At 48.9% G+C, this 15736-nt stretch overlaps 5 protein-coding genes across 7 annotated transcripts; 3 read left to right on the top strand and 2 right to left on the bottom strand.

The window, feature by feature from the left end:
- Positions 1–48: 48 nt before the first annotated feature.
- On the top strand, positions 49–863 carry LOC136198526 (AN1-type zinc finger protein 2B-like). Its single transcript, XM_065988499.1, has 5 exons — positions 49–221; positions 273–327; positions 383–454; positions 508–647; positions 699–863. The coding sequence occupies exons 1-5, from the start codon at positions 106–108 to the stop codon at positions 751–753; spliced, it is 438 nt and encodes a 145-aa protein (XP_065844571.1). The 5' UTR covers positions 49–105; the 3' UTR covers positions 754–863.
- On the bottom strand, positions 842–2969 carry LOC136198524 (pleckstrin homology domain-containing family F member 2-like). 3 transcript variants are annotated; one of them, XM_065988497.1, is made up of 10 exons: positions 2930–2969; positions 2573–2637; positions 2375–2512; positions 2239–2302; positions 2052–2177; positions 1874–1980; positions 1444–1574; positions 1332–1389; positions 1133–1267; positions 842–1071 (listed from the first exon to the last, which is right to left on the bottom strand). In XM_065988497.1, exons 1-10 carry the CDS (start codon positions 2943–2945, stop codon positions 1033–1035), a joined length of 879 nt encoding a protein of 292 aa, XP_065844569.1. In that variant the 5' UTR covers positions 2946–2969; the 3' UTR covers positions 842–1032. The 3 variants fall into 3 exon arrangements, with proteins under 3 accessions (XP_065844569.1, XP_065844566.1, XP_065844565.1); XM_065988494.1 differs by lacking the exon at positions 2930–2969 and adding an exon at positions 2713–2902; XM_065988493.1 differs by lacking the exon at positions 2930–2969 and having other exon boundaries at positions 2573–2903.
- On the top strand, positions 2705–5710 carry LOC136198519 (selenocysteine-specific elongation factor-like). The gene is made up of 18 exons (XM_065988486.1): positions 2705–3076; positions 3131–3214; positions 3262–3303; positions 3356–3439; positions 3552–3622; positions 3676–3774; positions 3830–3919; positions 3971–4009; positions 4063–4203; positions 4265–4348; positions 4402–4495; positions 4544–4612; positions 4671–4928; positions 4981–5039; positions 5093–5164; positions 5212–5305; positions 5360–5506; positions 5563–5710. The coding sequence occupies exons 1-18, from the start codon at positions 2998–3000 to the stop codon at positions 5640–5642; spliced, it is 1686 nt and encodes a 561-aa protein (XP_065844558.1). The 5' UTR covers positions 2705–2997; the 3' UTR covers positions 5643–5710.
- A 58-nt stretch (positions 5711–5768) lies between these two features.
- Positions 5769–11868, top strand: LOC136198517 (uncharacterized). Its single transcript, XM_065988481.1, has 8 exons — positions 5769–8095; positions 8154–8291; positions 8355–8423; positions 10748–10989; positions 11049–11164; positions 11221–11380; positions 11434–11570; positions 11623–11868. The coding sequence occupies exons 1-8, from the start codon at positions 5776–5778 to the stop codon at positions 11735–11737; spliced, it is 3297 nt and encodes a 1098-aa protein (XP_065844553.1). The 5' UTR covers positions 5769–5775; the 3' UTR covers positions 11738–11868.
- LOC136198516 (uncharacterized) lies at positions 11835–15495 on the bottom strand. Its single transcript, XM_065988480.1, has 4 exons — positions 15412–15495; positions 15148–15349; positions 14914–15097; positions 11835–14861 (listed from the first exon to the last, which is right to left on the bottom strand). Exons 1-4 carry the CDS (start codon positions 15435–15437, stop codon positions 11968–11970), a joined length of 3306 nt encoding a protein of 1101 aa, XP_065844552.1. The 5' UTR covers positions 15438–15495; the 3' UTR covers positions 11835–11967.
- Between the last annotated feature and the right edge of the window lie 241 nt (positions 15496–15736).

Below are 15736 nucleotides of genomic sequence, written 5' to 3'. Positions count from 1 at the left end.
CAGGCGCGACGTCATGATGATCGCGATGACGTTGCAATAGACTACGTCACTGTATAGAGAATCGTTTCTGTGGGGACTGGATCCAGTTCCCCTTCCTTCCCCGCCATGGCTAACTCTCAGAAAGTCGACCTGATGAGCTTGGGACAACACTGCGACGCTTCATCGTGCCGAAGACTGGACTTTCTTCCGTTTGAATGCGAAAAATGCAAGAAAACATTCTGGTGGGCAAAATAGCCCTGTTCCCTACCTCGAAAACGATCTCTTTTTACCAGTTCGGCTCACCGAAAGCCTGAAGACCACGGCTGTCTCAGCGCCGAAGAAGGAGACGTAAGAAAATTCTCAAATATCTCCACCACCATTCATCCTTGTCCACTGCACTCAGGCTCGAGTCCCCATATGCCCTCTCTGCAATCAGATGATCGTAAAAGGTCGAAATGACGATATAAATGTTCAGGTACACCGACAATAATAATAGTAGTTCCTTTTTTGATTTTGAAACTTCTACAGGTCGACAGACATATTACCAGTGGCTGTCGCGACTTGGTTGTACAGCCAAAGCAACGCGTGAGATGCGCTAAAAAGAGCTGCCGGCAAGTCGAACCCTTTCCCTTTACCTGCTCAAGATGCCAGCTGAAATACTGCGTCAAGTAAGAGAACACAGATCCAATCAGAGAAGGGGCTTCAATTATTTTTTGCAGGCATAGACACTATCAGGATCACGCGTGTTCCAGTCGACGGCACGACGTGGCATAGACTCCAGAGTTCTCAATATAATAGGAAGACAGAATTTTTTGTAGTTTGAAATTTTGCGTGTTTGTGTGCTTGTGCAATGCAATCATCGTCATATTATTCAATGTAATGAACATCGTCGTTTTTCTTTTTCGAGCCACCACAGTAACGGCTGGCTATTTATTTACACTGGGTGGGCAGACATCAAAACAGGCGACTCAACACCAACAGAAACTGGCATATAAAAAAGTACTAGCCACTACAGTTTGTCTCGCAGCCAATACTTAGCCAACCGTCTCTCGTCTACATCTGATCGCTGTCAGTATAAAACTGTGGGACGTCCTAAAGCGCAAAGGAGAAATCAATAGAGAGGGTCCCCTTTTCCCTATATCGTACTCTATACCACATCAGTGCCTAGATTCTGATAATCATGCTCTTCATCCTCCTCCTCGCCAGCTGACGATCCCTCTTTATCAACTACGGCTCCTTTCTTCTCGGGCAGCGGCGGCGGCGGAGGAAGCATACCCTCGTCGTCATCCTAGAGGCATGGCAACGAAAGCCTCAATGCAATTAATTACTCAAGCCGAAAGCGAAGCTATTACGTCGTCATCTGTGTCGGGTAGAGGTGATCGACGCGGTTCCGGTTGCGTGCCGAGGTCACTGTCAACACGAGAAGGTCATATTCGTTTGACGTCGAGGCTGACCTTGACCCACCTTCCATCTTTTCCTAGCACTTCGAAACAGTTGTCGCAGACGCGAAGCGGCTTATTTGCTATGTGGGGAAGTAGGTACTTTTGACTGGAACATTTGCTGCAGACGACGAGACCGCATTTTCGACAGTGATGCTGAGCAGAAAGAGAACACAAACGTATTAGTCTCAGAATAGAAATTGGGAGTCTACAGTACTGAATCAGCTTTTGTCTACTGTGAGATACTTACAACGATAAGTCTACTAGGGGGGGACACAATATTGAGCGCCTACCAACTTATCTAATACTATTTTATAAGATAATCTGCTTTCGTTTCACACGTCAACACAGTACTCAGAACGAAAAACTAAAGTGGTTTCCTTTCTATAGAAATTTTCTAACTGATTAAGCAAAGTCTAGGCGCACCTAGCTAGACGACTCTCTATTGAACGTACCCTTCGATTGAGAGCAGTGAATTTGGTCTTTGTGCACACCATGCAGACGGGTGCCTCGCTATCGGGTACCCATACAGCGGCGTGATCCTTAGCCTGCTTCTTTCCGGCTTGAGAAGGAGAAAGACATTGAATTTTTTTCTTCTCTTTTTGATTTATTTTTATTTCTCTTGTGGCTTACTTCTTGCCAGTAAGTCTTGGATGCATTTATGTATGTGCGCCATCCATTCGGACTTCTCTGTGGCCGTCGCGGCGAACACGGCGAACGATTTCTCGGGACTTATAATCTGCCAACCGTGTCTCAACGCTGAAAAGGAAATATGACCGTTCTCTCCAAAAAAAAAGGAGATATATGATATCTCTCTTACGGCCATCATCTTCCAAAGAAACGAGTTTTACGTTTTCCAAAGGAAGAATGTGCTGTTTGTTGTACTACGAAGGGGAGAAGAAGAAAAAAAACCCGGTCATTATTTCGAAAACAAACGAGGAAAGAGGTCCATGCACCTTCTTCTTATTGATGACGATGTTTCCGTACACCAGGATGTCGTTGAAGAGGAAGAATTGACGCGGTTTGGGCTTCTTGCGACACAGTTTCGTCAGAACGCCTTCGCCGACGAGAACGCGTCCGGGCGCGCCGAGCGACTGGGGGAAAAACAAAAAGAGCGCCTTAGATCAAAATATGCGCAAAGGAGGGGGTCTCACTTCGCCCGAGCCGCCGAACGCGCTTTCGACGCACGCAATGCGACGTGCATTCGCTTCGCTGTGGACTAGGGGGAGGGGGGAGAGGGAGGAGCGCTTAGAATCGTGGAATTCGTTCGCGCCGTCTCTCGCGTTATGTCTACTTCGTTCCAGTTCGAGCGATCGCTGCTTCGTTTCGCGCGAGTATCCCATTCGAGGGGCTAGGTATCGCGACGGGTCGGAATAGATGCGTGTGTGCGGATTTTGGACAGTGTTTGGGCTTTTATATGCGTCGCGGGTGCCTTCGTCTCGCGTCTCGTTTAGCGAGCGCGAGACAGTTACCAGAGATACGCGAGAGGGGGGTCTAGTTCTCGTTCTTACCGAGCTTGTCTACCATCGTTTACGAATGGGCGTGGCGAGACGTGCGTTACGCGTAGAACGTCGTTATCATGGCCGAGGCCAGTCCACGACGTTTGAACGTGAATTTGGGCGTACTTGGTCACATTGACAGTGGAAAGACCTCTCTTGGTTTGTTGCATTGTGTTTGAGATGTCTTTCGTGGAACGCGAGCTCGTTTTGCAGCCAAGGCGCTTAGCACTGTCGCTTCGACTGCAAGCTTCGATAAAAATCCTCAGAGTCGAGAACGAGGAATAACGCTCGACTTAGGTCAGAAGAACGCATCCACTGTCTTTTCGTCTGATTGCCCTTTCCAGGATTTTCCTCATTCGCCGTTTCCTTGCCAAAGCACCTACAAAGTGAAAATTCAAGAAAACGTTTATTATTGGAATAGCCCTAATTTTGCATAAGGTGTTTCTGAATCCTATGATGAGCTGCAGTTCACTCTCGTCGACTGCCCAGGACACGCTTCTCTTATCCGAACCATCATCGGAGGTCTGAACTCAGCTAAAAAATCTATTTTTTGCATTCACTTCCTGCATGCTTCACGTCCAAAAATTGACTCCAAAAGACAATACTGTAGAAATTCTTTCTGATTCCTGCGCAGGGGCTCAGATCATTGACATGATGATGCTCGTAGTCGACGCGATAAAAGGAGTTCAAACTCAAACAGCCGAAGTACATAGCAAAGTCAATATTTAGCGTTGAGTACAAGGGACTTCTCGTCTCAGTGTCTTGTCATTGGAGAAATACTGTGCGACAAACTGGTCGTCGTTCTAAACAAAATTGATCTCATACCGGAAGACAAGCGCTCCAAGTCTATTGAGAAGGTAGACTAGATTTATTAGACGGGAGTACTCAGGCTGACACGTTCAAATGCAACAGACAATAAAACGTCTGGCGAAAACTCTGTCGACTACGAAGTTTCGCGAGTCACCTATCATTCCTGTAGCAGCAAAACCTGGTGGCTCAGACGTAGGAGAATTAGTCTATTTTACAACTGTAGTACAGTGTATGTGTATGTAGAGTTCAAGTGCTTCTCTTGGCGTTGAGAAACTAGTGGAAGTAAGATGTATATGGTCTCTAGTTTCGTGTCGAGTGTCCCGTTGCATTGTTAGTATCTGACTGAAAATTGTCCCTTACCCAAACGAGATCCGTCCGGGTCGTTCATTTTCTCTGTTGATCACTGCTTTGCTATTCGAGGCCAAGGCACGGTCATGACGGGAACTGTGCTCAATGGAAGCGTTTCTGTCAATGACGTACGACACATGCAAGGGGGATCTCTCTGCGTATCAGGCACAGAAGAAAATTCTTCTTTAGGTCGTAGAAATTCCTGCTGTAAAGGTTACAAAGAAAGTCAAATCAATGCAGATGTTTCACCGTCCAATTCAATCGGCCCATCAAGTAAAATAAGTTATTGGTAAATGTTATTGGCTGACTCGTCTGCGTTTGTGTAGGGAGACCGCGTGGGACTCTGTGTGACACAGTTTGACCCTAAACTTCTAGAAAGAGGTCTGGTCTGTTCAGTAGGAGCGCTTCCCACTATAGAAGGTAAGACACTGTTAGTGTTATTATTTAATTTTAATTGTCTTTGTCAAGGTGGCATTATAAGCGTTGAAAAGGTTCCTTATTTCAAATCCGAAGTCAAAACTAAGGCGAAATTTCATAGTGAGTCTCTGGTAGTAGTCCTTGACGACGCAATTGATAGAGTGTCCTGTGCTTTCAGTTTCGATTGGTCACGACACGGTCATGGGCAAAGTCTCGTTTTTCTCGGCGCCTTTAGACTCTCCAATCGACGAGTTTTCATTGGAGCATCAATACGTATATCAAGATGAACTGTATGGCAAGTCCTCTCCAAAGGAACACGAAGACCACGAGGAGGCAATCTCAGTGAAACAGCAGTGGGCCGTCGTTGAATTTGAAAAGCCTCTTGTCTGCGGCAAAGACAGCCTTGTGATTGGATCGCGACTGGACACTGATATCAGTATGTTTTGGGCAATATATCATATGCGTCGTAGTCTATCTTGAAGTCCTAGATTCGAATTCGTGCAGAATTGCTTTTTATGGTCGACTTTTGCGGTCTTTTGTGGACCGAGTAATATTGTACTTCAGTGTGCATTGAATCTGTGCTATTATCTCTCTCTCTAGGCCAATATGGCATCGGTTCTACCTCAACTCAAGGTGTACAAAATGAAGCAAAAAGAGGGGATTGTAGAGAGAGTAAGGCGTTCGATTTCTTGTTACTTTTGCTATTTTGGCTTTTCTAGATGCAGGATTCCTATACTGTCATTTGTCGGTCACTGTTTAAGAAGGAAACGAATATGGCTCTCTTTACAGGACTAAAAGTGAACCTGTCAACAGGTAAGCCTACTGTCGAGCTAATTTCTCAGAAAGATATGGATCTTTTCTGCTTAGATGAACGGGGTGTTATAGAAGGATCTTTTGGGCAAAGTGGAAAAGTCAAAATTCGTATTCCAAGTGGTTTGTCAGCCGAAACCCAGAAAGCATTAGCAAGCCACGGAAAGAAGAAAGGAGGAAAAGAGAGCGATGCCAAGCAGCAAGGTAGAGTGCATGTGAAGAAAGTGCATCACGTGTATAGAACAAGGTGCTGTTCACAGGGTCATCATCTCCCATTCGCGTCATTCTGAACTTCAAGCGATACGTATACGATCCAGAAAAGAAAATGAAACAGTCTTAGTATTAGTTTGTCTAGGCGTTCGGTCCGAATAAAAAATTATTAGTAGAGTGATGTCGGAGGAATGTCGCGGGGCAGGGCAGCGACACGCGTATCAGTTTACTCAGGACCGTAAACGTAAAAGCAAAAGAGAAAAATGCGAGAAAGGTTCCTTCTCGCCCTTCTTCTCTCCGCTGTTCGTCCCCTCGCGACTCAAAACGACTGCGAAGTCGTCTCCGCCGCGCCGACCCCATCGTCGACGAACGGCACGAAACCTCTCACAATAACCGCCCTCTTTTCCATCTACGGACGCGACGAAGTGTCGTCGAAATGCGACGCCCGATCGCCGCGTCGCTTCGCCGTCGAACAAACCGAGGCGTTCTATCTCGCTGCGACGGAAATTAGCGAGAATGCGACTCTTCTATCGCTTCACGCCGTCGTAGCGAGCACGTGCGGAGCCGAAGAAGGATCGTGCGACACGCGAACGAGCGTAAGCGACGCAATCAACGCTTTCGCTCGCGACGCGAACGCCGTCGTCGTGGGACCCCTTTACGGGTGGTCCGAAGGCGGAGACGCGTCGCTTTTTTCCGTGTACAATCGAGCGGCGGGCAAGCGAGATGGCGCCATTTTTCCGCTCGTTCACTCACCTATCCCCTTCGTGCGACTTGTAGAACAACCGTTCCTGTTGACGAAAGTTGTTTACGTGTCGCAAACGTGTCGGCAACTAGCGGAAGCAGCGATCGACGTCATAACAGCTCTCCAATGGAAAAACGTCACCCTCGTGACGAGCGCGGACGCTTGCGGCTCGGCCGCGCGCGTCGCCTTCGAGACGTCGACTCGTCTGTCGACGTGCGCAGTGAGAGTTAAATATTCTGACGGGACGGCACTGGACGGTTTCGTCATTTTATTGACGTCAATTGAAATGGCATTTGACGTCATGGGCGACTACTTGGCGTCGTCCGGAAGTCAACTGGGTGGATTTCTGTTGGGTGATTTTTGGGGTGATCCCCTATTGGTTGATTCTCTCTACGGAAGGATTATCGATCTCGTGCGCGGACGTCCCTCTGTTCTTGTCATCGCCTTACGATCGGGTTTGAACGGGTTCGATCGGATTCAGAGTCGCATGGCGTCGCTTCGAGCCAACTCGTCGCGCCTGACGGAGAACGTCTTTTTACGCCAATTCTGGGAAGACCATTTCAACTGTTCTATTGCACGTCGAACGTGCAACGAGACGGCCTCGCTGCAGCCAATCACCCGTCCTATATTGAGAAACAATGACGCTGTTCTGACTGTTGATGCCGTTTACGTGACGGCAGCCTATTACAATGCACTACTGAGAAAGAACCCCAACAGCCAATTGCGCTTCAACACCGGTGCATCGTTGTTTAGGCAGGAGAACGTGAGTGTCTATAGCTCGACTGGAAATCACATCGGTCTCAACGCGCTCGAGGGAAGGTGGCGGCAACCGTATCAATGGCAGTATGACGTATTGAGTCTCTATGAAGAGAAGAGCGCTGGGGATGGTCTGGGTCACTCTATCGTAGCTACGTGGGATTTTACGTTTGGAAAAACGACTCTTCTGTCGAGGAACTCGAGCAGTTTGGCCCTAAATGTGCGGAGACTCTGTGACGTGACCTCTCCTACACCACCCACCGAAGCTACTACGTCAATTTCTAGTGCTGTCACATTGTCACCTTCGATAAAAACAAAAACAGGCTTTTGTTCGAGCGTCGATCTGCGTTCCCTCGTCGTTGTTCCTATCTTTCTGACGCTCTGTATTGGAATCCTGTTTGTCGTCTGTTTTCTGATAAAGTCTCAAGTTCAAGTGTTCCGTTTCACCCATGCGATTGCTCTGCTGACGGCATGTCTTTCGGTCGTCCTATCATTTCTTATCATTTTCGACGTTTTTCGGGCCTTCGTCGAATGTCATGCACTTTTTGCCGACTTTCTTTTCAATTCCAACAACGATATCTTCCTTGCCGCTATTGTGACAGAAATCGCGTCTCAAGCTATTCAACGACGCCTCCAATTTCAACTCACTCTCTTTGACGTTCTACTTCACTTTTTTATCGGTGGAATTGGACTTCTTCTATCAGCACTGGCATCATTCACCGAATCCCATTCTAATGCCGACTCTTTTCACGGCAAAAGTCGTTGTTTTAACGTCACTTCTCTCCTCGCCGCTTCCTACTTGTATCCGCTAATTCTTCTCGTCTTGTGCACCTCGGCTGGCATTTACTTTTTCAAGAGAAAGAACGCTAGTCGTTTGATGTTGATCGTCGTGACGACAGAGAGCGTGTCTCTCGTCGTTTTGTACGTGATTTTTGTAGGCCTAGCTCTCGGCATCGATCAGTGCGACACTCAGATTGCCGCTGTGGCTCTTCTGGCTCTGTTTCCGTCACTTACCCTGTCGTGCATTCTTGCTACAATCGTCCTTGTCGTCTATCGTCGCACTCAGCAAACGGATTTGGAACCTTGTAATGAAGTAGAGCCGTCTAATATTGGATTCGGTGTCTCAATTCTCTTCTTGCTTAGCTGACGTTGCCAATCGCATGCGACAGTTTTCGGTACAAGTCTGTGCGGACACATTCTGGGACGACGATGTCAGAGAGCAAATGAATCAAGTCATGATCATTCGGGAGAGAGTCCAAGTTGGCCTTCGCATCGGAAAAGGTAGATAGCCATATTATCTTCTCTATACTTAGCTCTTTCTTTGCCTCCTATATTTTTTCTAAGGCAACTTCGGTGAAGTTTTTAAAGGCATTTTGGACGGAACCGAAGCTATTGCAATAAAGTCGATGAAAGGTGTAAGATGATGTAATTCTTAAGGCAAATGGGGGGCCCTGAGATCTAGCCTAATATTTGAGAAAGGTATCTGTAATGGAAAGTAGAGGAGCATTCTACCTGTTAAGGTTTTTATATTACCCTAGTTTATTAAGGGCAAGTGGAGGCACTCAGGACCCATACATTTATCAGTAATTCACAGCTGTTAAAGCAACGGGAGGCTCTTGAGAGCGTGTCAAATGTTTGAGATAGGTAACAGTTATGAAAAATAGAGGCACACAAGTCCTGTCAAAGTATTTGAATGCACTTGTTTCAGGGCAAGTAGAGGTACTCAAGACTTACTCAAATATCAGAAATGCACAGCGGTTAAGGTAGAAGGAGGTTCCTGAGAGCGTGTCAAATATTTGAGATAGGTAACAGATATAGAAAATAGAGGCACAAAAGACCAGTCAAAGTAAAATAGACATTCCTTCTCATACGGCCAGGGTTCTGCCGAGAATTTTTTCAGTGTGGGAAGAGGATAGACATAATACAATTTTAAAACATTACACAGTACTTTTATGCGAGAGTGGCGTTCCTTGCGCCTGAACCGCAAGCGCCGCTCGCGCGCAACGAGGGAGACACTTGCACCCCAAAAGTAGGCGTTCCCACCGCTACTCTTTATGCGCGAGCGGCGTTCCATGCGCCTGAACCGCAAGCGCCGCTCGCGCGCAACGAGGGAGACACCTGCACCCCAAAAGTAGGCGTTCCCGCCGCTACTCTTTATGCGCGATTGGCGTTCCATGCGCCTGAACCGCAAGCGCCGCTCGCGCGCAACGAAGGAGACACTTGCACACAGTTTTGAAGCAAAATAACGGGCAAAACGGTTTTGAAGCAAAATAACAAGCAAATTTACAGTTTTGAAGCAAAATAACGGGCAAAACGGTTTTGAAGCAAAATAAGAAGCAAATTTGACGGGCAAAACGGTTTTGAAGCAAATAACGAGCAAATTTACGGTTTTGAAGCAAAATGACGGGCAAAACGGTTTTGAAGCAAAATAACAAGCAAATTTACAGTTTTGAAGCAAAATGACGGGCAAAACGGTTTTGAAGCAAAATGACGGGCAAACAGTTTTGAAGCAAAAATAACGGGCAAAACAATTTTGAAGCAAAAGAACAAGCAAGTTTACAGTTTTGTTTCGAAACTGTTTGCCCGTTTGTTTGCTTCAAAACTAAATTTGCTTGCTATTTTGCTTCAAAAATTGTTTTGCCCGTTATTCGGTTTTGCCCGTTATTTTGCTTCAAAAGTGTAAAATTGCCCGTTATTTTGCTTCAAAACTGTAAATTTGCTTGTTATTTTGCTTCAAAACTGTTTCCCCGTTATTTTGCTTCAAAACTGTAAATTTGCTTGTTATTTTGCTTCAAAATTGTTTTGCCTGTTATTCGTTCCCGCCGCTACTCTTTATGCGCGAGTGGCGTTCCTTGCGCCTGAACCGCAAGCGCCGCTCGCGCGCAACGAGGGAGACACTTGCACCCCAAAAGTAGGCGTTCCCGCCGCTACTCTTTATGCGCGAGCGGCGTTCCATGCGCCTGAACCGCAAGCGCCGCTCGCGCGCAACGAGGGAGACACTTGCACCCCAAAAGTAGGCGTTCCCGCCGCTACTCTTTATGCGCGAGCGGCGTTCCTTGCGCCTGAACCGCAAGCGCCGCTCGCGCGCAACGAGGGAGACACTTGCACCCCAAAAGTAGGCGTTCCCGCCGCTACTCTTTATGCGCGAGCGGCGTTCCATGCGCCTGAACCGCAAGCGCCGCTCGCGCGCAACGAGGGAGACACTTGCACCCCAAAAGTAGGCGTTCCCGCCGCTACTCTTTATGCGCGAGCGGCGTTCCATGCGCCTGAACCGCAAGCGCCGCTCGCGCGCAACGAGGGAGACACTTGCACCCCAAAAGTAGGCGTTCCCGCCGCTACTCTTTATGCGCGAGCGGCGTTCCTTGCGCCTGAATCGCAAGCGCCGCTCGCGCGTAACGAATTGAAGACAATTGTCACAGTGAAGTTACCTTGGACCATTTTTTAATTTGTTTCGGACGATGTATCCGACTGTAATTATTGCAAGCTACGGGCTTTCATAACGTTTTAGTAGTATGGGTCGGCGATAGGGGAGTGAGGGTCGGGGCCGACCCATGCCGACCCATGTGGGCAGAACCCTGCATACCGTAGCCAAAAACGAAGCGTTTTTATATCCGTTGCTTATAAAATATCTCATTCGTTTCGTTTCAGTGATTGAGCAACCATCCGAGAACCCCGTGCTAGACTTTTTAGTTTTGTATTTGACATGCTTTTATCTCGCCTTTTTGCTTTCCTTCTAGAGTCTCTTGATAAGATCGAAGTTAATGACTTCGTGCGTGAAGGCTTGCAGATGCGTCTCTTTGATCATGCACACGTAATGAAAATTCACGGAATCTGCATGTCAAAGAACTGTGACGGCGGCGGCGGCGACGGCGTCTGTCACTCGCCTCTACTCGTACTTCCTTTTATGGAAAATGGTGATCTGAAGAACTACCTTCGTCAGCGTCGATCCAAATTGCCAAGCAATGAAGATGAAAACACGGTCGATGACGCAGAATTATTTCGATCGCGTATTTCTTGCATTGCTCTTTCGTTCATTAGGTTCCTCGTGTCTCTCTTGAGCAAAAAGTCAAGTTCTGCTCACAGATTGCAAGCGGAATGGACTACATCTCGACCAAAGGGTTCATCCATCGAGATTTAGCTGCAAGGAACTGCATGTGAAACAGCGTTTCGTCTTGTTTCTGCGACGAAAGCCTAATAATCGTTTTTCTAGGGTCGACGTCGACTTGAACATTAAAGTGGCCGACTTTGGTTTAGCTCGTGGCCTAAAGGGAAAGGACTACTACCGCATGGGCGCAGGGGGAGAACTGCCAATACGTTGGATGGCCTTTGAAAGCCTATTTGATATGATTTTTACTACAAAATCAGACGTGGCAAGTGTTTAGGTATACGGTTGTGTTGTCTCATCTATTGGTCTGTCGTCTAGTGGTCCTATGGGGTGACGCTGTGGGAGATTATGTCTCTGGCTCGTGTGCCATACATTGGCATGTCAAACAACGAAGTTTTACGTTCTCTGAAACGAGGTCGTCGGCTCACGCGACCTGATGATTGTCCGGAGGAATTGTAGAAATTCTAATTTTCTTAATGAGGCAACTGACGGCTTTTTGTCTCGCAGATTCTCTCTAATGCAGCGTTGCTGGAAACTCGACTCCGCTGAACGCCCTACTTTCGCTGACATCGTCGTCTTCACGGACGGTTATCGAGCGGACCTGAAACAATTTACACTCTAAGGAAAAGACGAGATTTACTGTACTCTGTTTTATCGTATTCGCAGAGCCCACGAAACGTTGTAGTCTACATCTGGCCTGCGCAAGCGAAGGAAGGTCGTTGAACGCTTTTGAATATATATTTCTGAGAAGTAGAGACGGACAGACGCAACAGTGAGAAAAGAAGAGCATCCTATTGTCACTAAGACGGACATCATTCTAGTACAGTGTATCTATGCGGACATCTAGCGAATTCAGAAGTGATTGCGAGCCGTTTCCTGATTGACGATTCCTTCAACTTTGAAATTATCAATCGTAAAATAAGTCCCATCGAAGGATCCTCCCGCCGTGCCAGCTTTCGTATCAAACTCCACCGAATAAATGAGCCCGCCGTTCGTCATAGTCGTATCGACGACAAAAGGCCGACGCGATCCGGCAGCCGTCTTCCCGATCTGCTTACCATCCTCATCAAAAGCGAAGAGAGTTTTCGTCGTCGAATCGTCATCGGTGCACTCCAAGGAAACCCGCTGCATACCGTGACTAAACCTCGCTACAATACCAGAACTGTGATAGTTACTTCCCCCTACAGCGGAATTGTAGGCCCCGAGAACGAGATCGTCGCTGCCGTCTTTATCATTGCCGTAATCCAGATTTGAAATATGAACGCCGTCGGCGTCGCCGCCATAGGAACCGCTCGAATCGTCGTCGACAAAAACGATTACGAGTCCGCCGTCGCCGACGAAGACGAGATCGCCTTGCGATCGTCCCTCGTGATCGACGCCGCTGTTAAAATCAAGAAAGACGACTTGACGACTCGTCGTCGAATCGACGGCGAGCACATAGTCGCTCTTTCGTCGAGCGGCGGAAAAGCGACGCGTCTGTCGCGCGGCGCAGGGCAACGGACCGTCAACGTAGAAATCGTCGATCGTGAAAACGGTGCCGTCGTTCGAACCGCCCGCCGTTCCGGCGAGCGTGTCAAACTCGACGGCGTAGATGAGTTTTCCGCTCGTCGACGTCGTATCGATTCGAAACGGAATTCGGGAACCGGGTTTGGTCTTGCCGATCTGCGTTCCCCATTCGTCAAACGCGAACAGACTCTTCGTCGTGCCGTCGTTATCGGTGCACGTCAAGCCGACGGCGCTAACGCCGTGACTAAACCGCGCGACAATCCCCGAGCTGTGATAGTTCACCGACGACGACGGGCGACCATTGTAAGCCCCGAGAACGTAGTCGCTCGCACTGCCGACTTTGCTGTTACCGTAGTTCTTATTCGTTATGTGAACGCCGTCGGCTTGGCCGCCGCTTGCGCCCGAAGAATCGTCGTCGGTGAAGAGCACGCGAAAGTCGTCGGATCCCAGAAAGACGAGATCGCCTTGTTTGCGAGCGAAGCTGTCGAGTTTCGAGTCGAACGAGAGCGTGGCGAGTCGTCGCGTGGCGACGACGTTGAGAAAACCGCCGCTCGCCGGCGACGCCGATCCCGAGCGCGCCGTCGCATTCGTCGCTCGCCCGTAAATCTCGACGTCGTCGATTGTGAAATACGTGCCGTCGGCCGAGCCCCCCGCCGTTCCGGGAAGCGTGTCGAACTCGATGGCGTAGATTAGACGATCTTTCGTCAGCGCGAGATCGACGACGAACGGTCGTTGCGAACCGGACGCCGTTCGACCGATTTCCGCGCCGGACTCGTCGAAAGCGTACAGCGTCTTCTTCGTCGAATCGTCGTCCGTGCAAACGATTCGCACTCGTTCGACGCCGTGAGTAAACTTGGCGACGATTCCGCTGCTGTGATAGTTCGTTTGGCCGCGCTTCGGCCAATTGTTATTGGCCCCGATCACCAAATCGGCCGTATTGTCCTTGCTATTGCCGTAGTCTTTGTTTGTTATGTGAACGCCGTTGGCTTGGCCGCCGAACGCGCCGTCCGAGTCGTCGTCCGTCAGAAGCATTTGAAATCCGTCGACGCCGTCAAAGACGAGGTCGCCGGACGATTGTCCCATGGAATCAGCTCCGCAGTTAAAGTCCAGTTTCGCAAGGAGACGGCTTGTACCACCAGAGTCCTTAGAAGCGGCAGCGGCGGCGGCGGCGGCACTCGAGGACGCCAATTTTCTTAGGGGTCGAACGAATACGTCCCTTCGTACGTTCTGAAGGGATCTTGCCGATCCCCAACATCGAAGGCCGCTCATGGAGAAGGCGTTCGATCCTTCAGTCTGCTTGCCTGCGTAAACGTCCAACTCAACGGCGTAAATCAGTCGACCGCTCGTGTCGATCATATCGACGGAGAAACCGCGCTTGCCGTCGGAACTTTTAATGGCGATCGTATTATAGTTCATGTCGTAAGCGAAAAGTTTTTCTCCGACGACTTGAGAATTGTTGGCGGTGAAAACAACTCTTTTGACGCCGTAATTGAAGACGGCGACAAGACCCCGAAACTGAACCGTTTCTATTCGAGCACCGGACGAATCAGAGACGACGCGAACGTCACTTGACGCATTCGAATAAAGACTATCGTCAGCGAGAAAGAGAACGTGAAAGCCGTCGGTCCCGGCGAAAAGCAAATTGTCTGCCGTCGTTTGGCCCAACTCGTCTTCAGCATCGCGCTTTTGCCCGAGGTCAATTAGGACGACGTTTCCAGGATTTAGAACGCGAGACAGAAGCTCGATCGCAATATCGCCATCTGCCTTCGTTTCCTCCGACGCGACTCCGCTCACGCGAAAGTTATCTAGAGTAAAATATGTGCCGTCCGACGCTCCGCCCTTCGAACCCGCTTCCGTGTCGAACTCGACGGCGTATATAAGCGCTCCGTTTGTCGTCTGATTGACGTCGATGGCAAAGTTTATTTGCGATCCGGGGGGTGTCGTGCCGATGAGCGCGCCGTCGGCGTCGAATGCGAAGAGCCTTTTCAACGTGCGATCGTCATCCGTGCAGTCGAAACTGACTCGCGTGGCCCCGTGGCTGAATCGCGACACGATGCCGCTGCTGTGATAATTTGACGTTGGGCTTGACCAGTCGTTGTTTGCGCCCAGTACGAAATCTTTCGACGAGCCGGCCTTCGCGTTGCCTGAACCTTTGTTTGTGACGTGAACGCCGTTAGCTGTGCCGCCGTAGATGCCGGATGAACCGTCGTCGGTCAAGAGAACCTTGAAGCCCTTTGCACCTTTTGATTATGTCTCTGTTATTATAGGGTTTTAGGAGCTGTTTGAGTTCACCTGTGAATATGAGGTTGCCTGTTGTTTGCCCCAAATCGTCTATCGTTTTGTCAAAGGTTATGTCAATGAGGATTTCAGGTTTGGGTGGTGCGGTAAATTGAGCCAATTCTGATGTTAGTTTAGCCAATGTTTGTTCAAGGTTTGTCAGGCGATCTGGTGTCACTCCTGGGCCGCCTTTTTCACCCTAAAACAGAGGCTTGATTGGTTGGTCATCTTGATTGACTCTCTTTTTACTTTCAACTCTTTCCAATGCCTAATAGGCGGGCTACCCTGAATGCTTATTCCGCTGGAATAGAGACCGTCCGCTTGTACGGTGCCCGACTCGATTGTAATGCCTGTGCTGGAAGCGACGAACAGCTCGCCCTTTTCGTTGGATCTGACCGACGGTCTTTTGCTGGTGTCGTGTGCCAACGACGGACCAAGAATGCGGAAAAGTCTTTAACAAGTCAGTAAGCAGTGTGGGAGGTACATGTCACTTCTATTTCCTTTTCGACTTACCCCAGCAGTAGAATTGAACCGCGCATAGCTAGCCGTTCGGCTGGTGCCTTTTCTTCGAGCAACGGGCGTGGCTTAGAGTCTGTAAACTCACGTGAGGAACTACGCATATATATAGGGAAAATTTCCGGGTTACAGCGATCGAGGCTGCGCAGTTTCTTTACAGTTGCCGATATCGACTGCTCGCTGCCCGCCTGAGTACCGCGCTGTGTCGTACAATTAACTCGGAACCATGAGCAGTAAGCTTTCGCCTTCGCCAGCGCCAACTCACCGACTGTTGTATAGCGTCACAGCCTTCTCTTTCAATGTCTTCCGGCAGCTTCTCGTC

This window comes from Oscarella lobularis, chromosome 19 (genome assembly GCF_947507565.1).
Source record: "Oscarella lobularis chromosome 19, ooOscLobu1.1, whole genome shotgun sequence".
NCBI classification, from domain to species: Eukaryota; Metazoa; Porifera; class Homoscleromorpha; order Homosclerophorida; family Oscarellidae; genus Oscarella; species Oscarella lobularis.
This window is presented reverse-complemented; position numbering and strand designations above follow the sequence as displayed.

Excerpts from the sequence above, each read along its gene's own strand:
- LOC136198526 (XM_065988499.1), top strand. The coding sequence starts at position 106 with ATGGCTAACTCTCAGAAAGTCGACCTGATGAGCTTGGGACAACACTGC. Across the intron at positions 455-507 it reads ATGACGATATAAATGTTCAG|GTCGACAGACATATTACCAG; the intron begins GTACACCGACAA and ends AAACTTCTACAG. Across the intron at positions 648-698 it reads CAGCTGAAATACTGCGTCAA|GCATAGACACTATCAGGATC; the intron begins GTAAGAGAACAC and ends TATTTTTTGCAG.
- LOC136198519 (XM_065988486.1), top strand. The coding sequence starts at position 2,998 with ATGGCCGAGGCCAGTCCACGACGTTTGAACGTGAATTTGGGCGTACTT. Across the intron at positions 3,623-3,675 it reads TTCAAACTCAAACAGCCGAA|TGTCTTGTCATTGGAGAAAT; the intron begins GTACATAGCAAA and ends TTCTCGTCTCAG. Across the intron at positions 5,306-5,359 it reads AAAAGTGAACCTGTCAACAG|ATGAACGGGGTGTTATAGAA; the intron begins GTAAGCCTACTG and ends TTTTCTGCTTAG.
- LOC136198524 (XM_065988493.1), bottom strand. The coding sequence starts at position 2,761 with ATGGGATACTCGCGCGAAACGAAGCAGCGATCGCTCGAACTGGAACGA. Across the intron at positions 2,513-2,572 it reads CGTTCGGCGGCTCGGGCGAA|TCGCTCGGCGCGCCCGGACG; the intron begins GTGAGACCCCCT and ends TTTTTCCCCCAG. Across the intron at positions 1,981-2,051 it reads CCAAGACTTACTGGCAAGAA|CCGGAAAGAAGCAGGCTAAG; the intron begins GTAAGCCACAAG and ends CTCCTTCTCAAG.
- LOC136198517 (XM_065988481.1), top strand. The coding sequence starts at position 5,776 with ATGCGAGAAAGGTTCCTTCTCGCCCTTCTTCTCTCCGCTGTTCGTCCC. Across the intron at positions 10,990-11,048 it reads GCAATGAAGATGAAAACACG|GTTCCTCGTGTCTCTCTTGA; the intron begins GTCGATGACGCA and ends TTCGTTCATTAG. Across the intron at positions 11,165-11,220 it reads TTAGCTGCAAGGAACTGCAT|GGTCGACGTCGACTTGAACA; the intron begins GTGAAACAGCGT and ends TCGTTTTTCTAG.
- LOC136198516 (XM_065988480.1), bottom strand. The coding sequence starts at position 15,437 with ATGCGCGGTTCAATTCTACTGCTGGG. Across the intron at positions 15,350-15,411 it reads GGTTCAATTCTACTGCTGGG|ACTTTTCCGCATTCTTGGTC; the intron begins GTAAGTCGAAAA and ends GACTTGTTAAAG. Across the intron at positions 15,098-15,147 it reads GGCATTGGAAAGAGTTGAAA|GGTGAAAAAGGCGGCCCAGG; the intron begins GTAAAAAGAGAG and ends CCTCTGTTTTAG.